The sequence below is a fragment of the Mesoplodon bidens genome (assembly GCF_964165515.1).
Source record: "Mesoplodon bidens genome assembly, chromosome: 14".
NCBI lineage: Eukaryota > Metazoa > Chordata > Mammalia > Artiodactyla > Ziphiidae > Mesoplodon > Mesoplodon bidens.
Window position 1 is genome coordinate 35,557,766 of NC_138170.1, and position 12,797 is coordinate 35,570,562.

The 12,797-nt window shown below is 36.0% G+C and overlaps 1 protein-coding gene across 4 annotated transcripts in view; it reads left to right on the top strand.

Annotated features, from left to right (window-relative positions):
- The window catches only part of VPS54 (VPS54 subunit of GARP complex), a 96,416-nt gene that overhangs the window by 61,731 nt on the left and 21,888 nt on the right, over nt 1–12,797 (top strand). For all 4 annotated transcript variants that reach the window (XM_081253946.1, XM_081253945.1, XM_081253948.1 and 1 more), the window contains exons 12-15: nt 2,776–3,116; nt 8,912–9,041; nt 9,649–9,830; nt 10,430–10,542. In XM_081253946.1, coding sequence (XP_081110072.1) covers nt 2,776–3,116; nt 8,912–9,041; nt 9,649–9,830; nt 10,430–10,542 — 766 coding nt within the window. The remainder of the gene's footprint in view (nt 1–2,775; nt 3,117–8,911; nt 9,042–9,648; nt 9,831–10,429; nt 10,543–12,797) is intronic.

A 12,797-nucleotide genomic window follows, 5' to 3' on the forward strand; every position in this document is an offset into this window, starting at 1 on the left:
AAAAAATAATCAGCAAACCTTTAAAACTGTAGGTATGGTGAAAACAGTGAAGAAGAACCCTTAAGAGAACACCTGCTACACTGTATATGGAAAGTTTATTGTATTAGCTAAGATGTTGTCAGTTAAAAGGGACAGAGTATTCAAATGAAACTAATTTAAACAATAAAAGAAATGTATTGGCTTGGGGAACTTAAAATAGTCCAAAACGAGGATAGGCTTCAGTTATGACGTGGTCATGGTTTTCTTGCTTAGTTTCTCTGTTTTAATTCACTTCCACCTCCTCTTTGTTGGCTTCACCTTCAAAGTACCCAACATAATTATAGCAAAATGGCTATATATAACAGTTTTAGGTCTTCCACATTTGTATACTCTACTTCCTAGAACAAGATTTTTTTTTCTTCAATCATCAGAGTCCTTGGTTTTAATCCACTGGGCTGATTTAGGTTACTGTGGTCAGGACAATGCTGTGCACTGCTTGCTTTGGGTCTGGATTTTCTTCTCACTTTTGAACTAATCCTGTGGTGAGGAGGTTGGGAGTATACTGTGTGGGATACACAGGAGTAACACCTGAAGCCGGAAGGTGGACTCAGTTTTGCATAGCTGTATTCCTATGGGGGAGGTATAGAATAGTTGTTGGGGAGAGAAAGACCATGTCCAAAGACCATGACCATTTTTTATTAAAAATTTTTTTAAGAAAGAAAATCATCAAGAGAGAAGAAATAAGGAAGAAGAAAGGCAAAATGAAGATGGGGGAGAAAGCACATCAAGATTAAGATGAGACAGTAGTGAGGATTAAAAGCAGCAATGGAGGAGTGTAGCAAGGAGCAAGTTTGTGACAATAGAGAAGTTACTGTTCAATGGAGAAAGAAAATATGCAGTATCCACAGACACTCGAAGGCTCAGAATCTCTCTCATATACTGTATGGAATATTGTATCACTTAGAGTGCATTTAATTCCAAATAATGGGAAACACAGAGTGTTTTAAACAATTAAGGGAGTTTATTAGTTCATATAACTGAAAAATATCCATAAGTAGGTCAGCCTTTAGGTGCTTGATAGAGAGGTTGATGATGTTATCAAGCCTTGGTTTTGTTTCTCTGTGTTTCTCTCAGTCTGTCTTCTATGTATCTTCTTTAGCTTTAAGCTCAGGTGGTTCCATTAGCTGATTGGACTAGCTTAGACCCTTATCCTATCTTTGGAGACTTCAAGTTGGAGTCTGCTTGCCTAGAACCATGTAGATCCTAAAAAAGAAATCAAGAGTTTTGAGAAAAGGGCAACAAATTACAAGAACGCAACCATGAATGTTAAAGTAGGAATGCAGCCCCTGCTTCTTAGTAGTCCATGAAGACATTGACTTACATAAGTTCACTCTTAATTCATCTAGCTTTCAGTATTTATTAAGTACCTCCTATGTGCCCAGTACTTACTATTCTAGGCAGTAGGATATAATATCTCATGGAGCTAACATTGTAGTGGAAAGAGACCTAGAATTAAAAAAATAAAAAGATAGTGGTAACTGTTATTTTAAAAAAACTGGTTAATGGGATAGGGTTGCTGGAAGGAGTCATAGGAGGCTTCTTTTTCTGCTGTTTTTGATTCAGTTTTATTTATTTATTTTATTTTTTTGCCGTGCGGCATGAGGGATCTTAGTTCCCCTACCAGGGATCAAACCCGTGCCCCCTGCATCGGGAGCACAGAGTCTTAACCACTGGACCACCAGGGACATCCCGGAGGCTTCTTGAGGAAGTGACAGTTGTGCAGGAACCTGAGTGATGAGAAGGAAACGTGTGCAAACATCAAGGTGAAGAACGTTCCAGGCAGAGGAAACAACAAAGGCACTGAGATGGGAACAGTGGAATTTAGAAGAATAGGAAGAGAACCAGAATTTCTGGAGAGCAGTGAATGAGTGAGAAAAAGGTGTAAGATGAGGAGAGAGAGATGGATTTAAGGGTAGGTATGGTAAGGAATACGGATTGTTTTTTCCTTTTAAGAAAGCACTTTTAAGAAGCAGGACTTCCCTGGTGGTGCAGTGGTTAAGAATCCACCTGCCAATGTAGGGGACATGGGTTTGATCCCTGGTCCGGGAAGATCCCACATGTCGTGGAGCACCTAACCCCGTGCTCCACAACTACTGAGCCTGCGCTCTAGAGCCCGTGAGCCACAACTGCTGAGCCCGCATGCCACAACTACTGAAGCCCGTGCGCCTAGAGCCCGTGCTCCTCAACAAGAGAAGCCACTGCAACGAGAAGCCCGTGCACCGCAACAAAGAGTAGCCCCTGCTCGCCGCAACTGGAGAAAGCCCGTGCACAGCAATGAAGACCCAATGCAGCCAAATAAATTAATTAATTAAAAAAAAACCATAGTGAATATTTGTTGCATAGATGATTGGATACTGGTTGCTCTGTTCCAAACACCCCCCTTTAAGAAAAATAGAAAAGAAAGCACATCAATTAACGAATATGATCCTCTGACAGGCAAGTTATGTTTAGTGTAACCTATTTAAGAAGTTAGAGAAATATGCAGTATATTTTAGAGAGATTTCCATTTACAAAATTAATTTGTAAATGGAGCCCTATGTCTCAGCTTTAGGGAACCCATCTCTCTTGAGCAATTCTTTTTCACAAGTCACCTTTACTGTGTAATAAAAGAAATTCTGATATGCATGACCTTGACTCATTTGTCAGATGTTCAAAAGTACATACACAGTTCACTTTTGGAACCTTTAGGTACAAAATATTTTAAATCCTTTAAAAATGTATCCTGTTTTCTTGTAGGCAACGTTAAATATCATTCACAGTGTTGTTCTCTCAGTTCTTGACAAAAACCAAAGGACTAGAGAATTGGAGGAGATTTCGCAGCAGAAGAATGCTGCAAAAGACAATTCACTGGACACAGAGGTGGCTTATTTAATCCATGAAGGCATGTTTATAAGCGATGCATTCAGTGAGAGTGAATTAACACCTATAGCAATTGACACTACCTCTCAAAGAAATGCATCTCCAAATAGTGAGCCCTGCAGCAGTGATTCGGTATCCGAACCAGAATGTACTACTGATTCTTCATCCAGCAAAGAGCAGACATCATCATCTGTTACTCCGGGGGCTGTGGATATTATGTGAGTATGGTGACTACTGCTGCCAAGTTAACAAGATTTTGAGTCATCTTATTAATGGTTCCAATAAGATTGATTATTCAGTTTATTGAGAAACCGTGTACACTTTGGTCTTTTGGAATTTAATTTAACAAAAATAAATTAATTTTCTGAAACGTATCTTTTTGAAAATGTATGCAAGGTAAGGAGATGAGCATTGGAAGTAATTGAGAATTGTAGAATTTTAAGGCTGGGAAGGAACGATTTAATTAAATGCCCTCAATTTGGAGAGTTTAGGTGACTTATTTAAAGTCATTAGTGGCAGAACCTGTCCTGGAACTCAGGTCAGTATTTCCTTGGTTATGTTTCTTTCTTTTACTATGTCACCTTTGTATTTTGTATATAGTGAAAATCTGTTTGATTTACAATTTTCAGTTTTTCAGACATGAATTTCCAAGTGGGTCGCACTTTTTAAATATTTTTAAATATTTTAAATATTTTTAAATATTACTCTTTTAAACTTATTTTGAAATAATTTCAAATTTACAGAAAAGTTGTCAGCATTGTACAAAAAACTCTCATATATCCTCCACCTTGCTTCCCCAGTTAATGGTTTACCACATTGCCCTCTTTCTCCGTTCCTCTCTCTTTCTCGCTCTCTTTTCGTCTCTCCTTTCTTTCTCATGTTAAAATTTTTTCTCAATTATTTGACAATAGGTTGCAGACTTGATGTTCCAAATACCTCAGTGTATATTTCCTCAATATAATAACACTCTCTTAAATAACTTTAGTATACCAATTAAAATCAAGAAAACATTGCTGCATTATTACCATCTAATGCACAGACCCCATTCAAAGTTCACCAGTTGTCCCAATAATGTTCTGAATAGGAAGAACAAAAATAAAACAGCCAATAAAATCTTTCTGGTCCAAGAACATTGTTTGTATTTTGTTATTATTAAGAATAATAAGAACTCAGTACTTTTGTTCATTTTGATGTAAGTCAGCTTATAGCCCAGGAGCTTATAAAGGTTGCAGTTATGGTGTAAAGTCAGCTCTAATACCTCCCCCTCCCCACCATAAATCAATCAATCAAACCCTGAACTACATATGAATAAAATTTTTTCTTCTCTGTTCTGGCTTATATTTTCACATTTATTAGTTAGGGTTCAGTCTAAAACTGCTGTTAAAAGAGATGTAAGAACATCTGTAGCTTAAACAATATAGAATTTTGTTTCTCTCCTGTAACAATTCAGAGGTAGGAGGTCCAGAGCTGAGAAGGTAGCTCTGCCATCTCATTGTGTAGTTTCCCTCTGTGTCTTAGGAGGTTTTATCATCTCATTTCAATCTGTAGCAGCAGGAAGGAGAGGACAAAGGCTGGTACTCTCCTTACTTTTTTGTTTTGTTTTAACCTTTTAACTGGAATGTGATGTACATATAGGGAAATGGACCAGTTATAAGTGTTCAGCTCAATTTATTATAACAAAGTGGACACCCTGGTGTAATCACCAAGGTTAAGAGATAGAACATTACCAGCTCTCTAGAAGCCCCCCCTTGCCACTATGCTTTCACTTCCCCCCAAAAAAACCATTAAAACTATTGGTTTTTCCAGGTTTTAAACTTTATGTAAATGGAACCATAAATGGAATCATGTTCTTTAGTCTCTTAATTTCTTTCATTCCACATTATATTTGTGATATTTTTCTAAGTAGTTGTATGCAGCAGTAGTTTATTTGTGCATAAATATTCCACTTCTGACTATACCACGATGTATTTATCATTTTGTTGTTGATGAAATTTGGATTATTTTCAGTTTGATTGTTGTGAACATTCTTGTAGATGTCTTCAGTGTACATGACATAAGTATTTCTGTTGAATATATACCTAGGAATGAATAAGTATTGTGACTAGTCAGTTTAACTAATGCTAAACAATTTCCCAAAGGATTGTACTCCTTTACAATCCTATCAGCTGTGTGGAAGCGTTCCTATCACTCCACATCTTCATTCACTCTTGGTATTGTCAGTCTTTTACATGTTAGACATTTTGGTAGATATGTCACAGGTATAGTAGTTTAAATTTTTATTTCCCTGATGATTGGTAAGAGGGCACTTTTCATATATTTATTGGCTGTTTGGATATCCTCTTCTGTGAAGGCCCTATTCATATCTTTGCCCACTTCTCTATTGGTTTACCTTTTATTTCTTACTGATTTATGGGAGTTCTTTATGTAGTCCCAGCACAGCCCTTTGTCAGTTGTCCGTACTACAGGTATCTTCTCCCACTCTGTGGGTTGACTTTTCACTCTCTTATTGGGGTCTTTGGTGAACAAAAGTTCTTAATTTTAATATCTTATGATTCAATCTTTCCTTTTATGGTTTGTGCTTTTTTGTGTGTCCTATTTAAGAAATCTTTCCCTAACCTAAGACTTTGATGATATTCTCTTATGTTTTTTTCTGGAAGCTTTGTTGCTGTCCCTTTCACATTTAGATCCACAATCCATCTGGAATTGATTTTTGTGTATAGTGTGAGGTTGTTGTCTTTTTCCTCATGTAGATATCTTTTTAACTTCACACCATTTATTGAAAAGACTGTCTTACCTGTTGCTCTATAGTGCCACTCTTGTCTTAAATTAAATATTCATATATGTATGAGTCTGTTTCTAGATTCTGTTTTGTTCACTTGTCTGCTTTGCACCAGTACCATTAAGTAAAATTGTATTAGTTATGATCGCTTTTTTTTTTTTTGCGGTACGCGGGCCTCTCACTGTTGTGGCATCTCCCGTTGCGGAGCACAGGCTCCAGATGCGCAGGCTCAGCGGCCATGGCTCACGGGCCCAGCCACTCCACGGCATGTGGGATCTTCCCAGACCGGGGATCGAACCCGTGTCCCCTGCATCAGCAGGCGGACTCTCAACCACTGCGCCACTAGGGAAGCCCTATGATCACTTTTTAATTAATCTTAATATCTGGTAATTTCTCCTACCTTTTATTCTTCTTCCAATATGCCTTATTTATGTTGCAAATTCATATACCTTTTAGATTTGTTAGTTCCCTGTTGCTTTCACATAAATTTGTTCATGTTTTATCCTTTCTTTCTTTTTAAGAGCACAATTCAGAATTTGCAGTTCCACATCCTAGTGGCTAGAATATTATCACATGTCTATATCTAGCTGTAAGAGAGGCTTGAGAAATAGTCTATAGCTTGTTGGCTATTTGATAGCTGAAACTATTATGGCAGAAGTGAGAAACGATATTAAAAGATAGCTAGAAATCTGCTGTACTATTTGAAATTCCTTTAAATCAAATGCAGCCTCATAGTTTTTATCCCTCCCCTCCCACCTCCATTGTGGCTCACTATACACTCTGGAGCTTCTCTGGCTTTCCACAATGGCATGCTCCCATAGCATGATAATAGAGGTTCTGTAGGTGGTTTCTTCTGTGTTTCATAGGCACATAAATGTCTGGGAACTACCTACCCCCAAGGGGCAGTGGATTGATTGAGTATATTTATACACGTGACCCTAACTATTTCTTTCTTGTATCAAGTGTTTTTGCAGTATGTAATTGTGTCATAGATGCAGTACATGCAGAAATGATGTCTGATTTTTTATCTATGTTAGTGGTAGATTTTCCATATTTTCTTACATTATCAAAATAATCTACAACTTTGTAAGTTTATTCCAATGCAGACATGGGCACAGAAGAGTAAATAATTTACCATGCAGGAAATGGGAAAGGAAAAATAATGGAAAGGATTAGAAAGTTTTGTAGGTTTTTAAAATTTTTTATTTTAAATTAAATAGTGGTTAAAATAAAAACATATAAAGTTTACCATCTTAGCCATTTCAAAGCGCACAGTCCAGTAGTGGTAAATATATTCACACTGTTGTACAACCAACCTCCAGATCTTTTTCTTCTTGCAAATCTGAAATCCTATGCACATTAAGCAACAACTCCCCATTTCCTTCCCTACCAATCCCCTGGCAACCACTCTTCTACTTTCTGTCTCCATGAGTTCAACTACTCTAGGTACTTCATATAAGTGGAATCAAACAGTATTTGTCCTTTTGTTTAGCATATTGTCTTTAAGGTTCATCTATGTTGTAGCATGTGTCAGAATTTCCTTCTTTTTATAGGCTCAGTAATATTCCATTGTATGTATATATCACATTTTATCCATTTATCTGTCAGTGGACTCTTGGATTGCTTCCATCTCTTGGCTGTTATGAATAGTGCTACTGTGAACATGGGTGTGCAGATATATCTCTTTGAGATCCTGCTTTCAGTTCTTTTGTGTACATAGCCAGAAGTAGAATTACTGGATCATGTTTGTGAGGTTTTGTTTTTTGTTTTTTGCTTTTCCCTATTAACGTGAAAGAGATCCATTAGACTTAAATTTTTTTAAATCTTTTTAAAAAGCAAAATTACAAACAAATAAATGATTTTTTTAGAAAACCAAACGTCCTAGCTTTCTGGATTGTCACCCTACTTTCTTAAAGACTTTAGTTGGGTTTTTTTTTTTTTGCTATTTCCTGTTTATATCTTTGTGAATTGGTGGCATATTGGTAAGAGTTCCAAATTCTTAGTTATTCCCTTACGTAGGGGCAAATTTTAGAAATCCTTCAGAAAATCAAATTTACAATTGAAATAAAATTTTAACTTTGAAATTTAAGCCAACAGTTTTATGGGAGCTGGTATTGAAATAGCACTTAGACTGTTTATATAGAAGGAAATGTTACAGTAGAAGAAGCTTATCAGATTAGAAATAGAATTAGACTAATTCTGGGTTCTAGTCCCACCATCTTAACCTTGTGACCTTGGGTAGATCACTTAAACTTTCAAGATTCAGTATCCTCATCTGTAAAGTAGAAATTTATCTGTCTGCCTCAGAGTGTGAGAACCAAGCAAGATACTGTATCTGAGAGTATTTAAAAAATATTTATCCATCCATTATTTTAAAGCACTAGTAACTAAATTTAATGATATAACTTTAAAGGATAGCAGCTAATAACTTTCTTTAATACCTTAACCCAGTGAGAGTAGTGGTTTGCCTCAAATTAATATACATCAGATCCTCTTTGAAATATCTTTGAAAGTTATTTTAATTCAACTGAAACGGAGAAAAATTATGCTAAGTTACTTCACTTGGTTCATGATAACACTAAACTGACTTGTTGGCACAGAATCAGTGGTCTTCATACATGCCCTGGGGAAAAATGTATAAAAAACAGGAAGTCTTATATTTCTTCCTCAAAACTGGAATAAATGCATTACATATTATAAATACTCCTATTTAATTGTAAGTTTCTTGAGAACAGTATTCCCTCCAGTGCGTAGTAGTTAAGCACAGTAAATACTCAGGAAATATTAGTTCAGTTGATCTGACTATTAATAGTCATTCATAATTATAAGTAAAAAGAGGGCCTGTTTGTTCCTTCTTTCCATTCCTTTCCTCTTCCTTCCACCATGTCATCCTAGGCACCTGTGCACAACCTGCCACAGCTACGCCCTTGTACCTAACGAGAATTTCTTTTGCTGTAGTTTTTGCAGAATTTCCAGTCAGAGTCTGAACTAAGTATTAAAAATACTACAGCAGAGAGAGAAAATTATTCTTATATAAGATTAGGGTAAAATATATTTGTGTTATCTGAGCTTGTTTATGTGATGCTGTACCACAAAAATAAAAGTATATGATACATCACAGAATTTTCCCTCAAATGTAAATTTTACAGCTTTTTGTTTCTTATTGGTAGGTCATCTATGGCGAACAGTGTGTTCACAACTTTCCTTGACTTAATCTCTTTCTATCATTTTCAGGGTCAATGAAGACATGAAATTAACTGACTTAGAGCTGGGAAAGCTGGCAAATAATGTCCAGGAGTTATTATATAGTGCCTCAGATATATGCCATGATCGAGCTGTCAAATTTCTCATGTCAAGAGCAAAGGTTAGTTGTTTTGATAAACTTTAGATATTTTATACATAGTAACATTGTTTTAAAGATCTGGAATATATCCTCGCTTGTGTTCCTATTCCACATAATGCATATTTTTAACACTTAATAAGGTACTGGTGTGGTCTGTTAAGGAGATGTTGAAATGCAAAATAATCCAAATAAAAGAAATAGAAAAAGTTAAGCATGCTTTTCAAATAAAGGATTAAAAGACTTATTTTGAAATATAATACCTTAATAATTAATTTGAAATTAATATGCTGTTTTATACATATATATGTGTATACCTAGCCAAATAATTTATTAAGAAAATTAGTTGTACTCCAATAGTATGAAAATTGTATAGTATGATCTGAATTTATTTGAGCTACTGTATTACAAAGGGATCAGAATAAAATTTAGACATCTTAAACTTTTTATGCTTGATTTCTGGGACTAAAGTATTGGGAAATTTCATTTAAAATTGTTTTAAAATAATTTTTAGGAATTACTACAACTATTATAAAAACAATTAATATTAATGTTTGTTTAAGTTGGTTTTATAGCTCATCCATATTTGGTGTTATACTATCATGATTTTTGTGTTATCTTTAAAATTTAGGATGGTTTTCTTGAGAAGCTAAATTCCACAGAATTCATAACACTTTCCAGATTAATGGAAACATTCATTTTAGAAACTGAACAGATCTGTGGAAGAAAAAGCATGTCATTACTTGGAGCACTTCAGAGCCAAGCTAATAAATTTGTAAACAGGTTTCATGAAGAGAGAAAAACCAAGCTCAGGTATTATTGCCATGTCCATTCTGTTCTTCATTTTTTTTCCCTTTTCTTTATAAAACACAATTATATTTAAAAGAGGAAACTTCATTAATTGGCCAGTTAAAACCCCTACAGATTTTTTTCTTTTTAATTAAAGACAGATTGTGGAATTAAAATCACATTTCTTGGCTTTTGAAAGTGTAGTTAGAATGTTTAGTTCCATTAAAGTACTTACCAGGAAGATCCTAATAGATTGACTTTTCCTCTCCCACTCAAAGTGAAGTTAATTATATTTTACCACTCTTCCTGACTAGGCTAAGAGACATAAAAAGAGAAATATTTTCTGAAACTATTCATACCATTTATGAATGATTTCAGTTTATTAAGGTGTTCAGCACTTTTTAAAGTCTTACGTACTAACAACAGGTAATGGCCATTATTATTTAAAAACTCAATGCCTTGTATTGCATGGGCTCTACTTGAATTTAACTAAGATACATGTAGTCTTAAATATATAACAAAAGTCTTATGTACTCACTCAGCTATTCCTTTTCTTTTCACCCAAGGAGATGGTGTTGACATATTATTAAAGTTTATCTTCCTTTCTTTTTACTTTTGAATAGCCTCCTCTTAGACAATGAGCGCTGGAAGCAAGCTGATGTTCCCGCAGAATTTCAGGATCTGGTTGATTCTATAGCAGATGGAAAGATTGCTTTACCTGAAAAGAAATCAGGGGGTATGTGTACTCTTTCACACACTCACTTTCAATTTTATATTGTTTGTTCATTTTGTAGGAGTGCTTAATATTTCTTTAATTGATAGTGCCTCTTGGGAAGCTTAGAACTAATACTCCCAGCTTAGTAAGTAGTTGATTGGAAAAGTATGTGGTAATTTATAATAATAATTTCAGATATTTATTGAGTATTAACCATATCCAAATGGATATTAACCATATCCAAGTGGACCAAGTGCTTTACATGCATTACTCCAGTTTACCCTCACAACAACCTATAATAAAGATACTATTGTTACCTTGTTTAATAGTGAGGAGGCATGAGGCTTCCAGGGGTTAAGGAATTTGGTACAAATAAAGATCTGGGATTTGAAACCAGCTTTATATAATTTCATAGCTATGTTCTTAACCACTGTACCATATTGTTTAGAGACATGTATTCTTTTATTGGACACTAGTGTGCTTCTACTATGTGTCAAATGTTGAGACATAGGTAAGAGGTGTAATTTTACGTTAAAAGGTCTAAGTTTGATGAAAAATGTATTTATTATCAATCACAAGTAATGTAGTAGTGATATGATAGAGAAAACCAAAATATAAAGAACTGTAAAATAAGAAAACTATGAAGGAGACTACAAAGGAAGGGCAGAGAGGTAGGACAATCCAGAAAAACACAGAAGTTAAAAAATTAGAGTTTCAAGAAGAAAATTGTCATTTGTATCAAATGTCAGTTGGGTCTCTTATGAAAGACATGCAGTGGCTAGAGATATTTTTGTATATCAGTTAAAGTGGCATTGTCATGGGTTAATAATATAAACTTGGGCTTCCCTGGTGGCGCAGTGGTTGAGAGTCCACCTGCCGATGCAGGGGACACGGGTTCGTGCCCCGGTCTGGGAAGATCCCACATGCCGTGGAGCGGCTGGGCCCATGAGCCATGGCTGCTAAGCCTGCGCGTCCGGAGCCTGTGCTCCGCAACAGGAGAGGCCACAACAGTGAGAGGCCTGCGTACCGCCAAAAAAAAAAAAATAATAATAATAATAATAAAAATAAAAACTTATGTACAACTCATCCTGTAATACCAGATTTGAAATTATGAAGTTCTTGAATAATTTTTAAAGTGTTTTTTTGGTTGTTGTTTTTAATAAATTTTTATTTATTTATTTATTTTTGGCTGTGTTGGGTCTTCGTTGCTGAGCACGGGCTTTCTCTAGTTGCGGCGAGCGGGGGCTACTCTTCATTGTGGTGTGCAGGCATCTCATTGTGGTGGCTTCTCTTGTTGCAGAGCACGGGCTCTAGGCACGCGGGCTTCAGTAGTTGTGGCTCGCAGGCTCTAGAGAGCAGGCTCAGTAGCTGTGGTGCACGGGCTTAGTTGCTCCGCAGCATGTGGGATCTTCCTGGACTAGTGCTCCAACCCGTGTCCCCTGCAATGGCAGGTGGATTCTTAACCAGTGTACCATCAGGGTAGTCCATATACCCTGCTTCTGTCTTTTGTTTTCCTCTGAGAAAGAAGAAAGGATATGCTATTAGAAATCCATTAACATTTTACTAGTTCATGCAGAGTTAAGGATCCTTGGTTATTATTCATGCACCCATCATCTATTTATTGAGCTACTAGCTACTTAGCTAGGCACTGGGGAGATGAAGTTTAATGGATAGCAGTTCATATTAATTTGATGCTTACCTGGTGCTAGACAGTTTTTTCTAAGCACTTTACATAGTTATCTCATTTACAGATCCATGAGCTAGACACTGTTAGTATTCCCATTTAACAAATATGGAAACTGAGGCACAAAGAGGTTAAGCAACATGCCTAAGGTTACCTGGCTAGGAAGTGGTAGAGCTGGGATCCAGCTGCAGGCAGACTGACTTTAGGGCCCTTCCTCTTAACTACTGTGCTAAGCCATTTCTCTGCAGTATTGAGAATTGGTTAAGACACAACCCCTGTCCTCAAAAAAACTTAATCTGACATACAGAGTGAATTGTGATTGGAAATTATATCACACTGAATTTCTTTCCTTGAAAGAGATGAGGAAGTAGATATTTAATGTCTTAGAACAAAAGGATTTGAAGCTTGGGGAAGCACGATGACTTACTTGCGCATGGTAATCTGTTTAATTTGGCTGATTCAGGACAGTAATCCAGTCCACTGTTCTTTTCACCTCAATATGCTGAATTTTGTTTTTTAATGATAAGAAATACCACATGCTGAAAATAAAGTAACTTTTGGATTAAAATCTTGAAAAGTAATACATAATCTC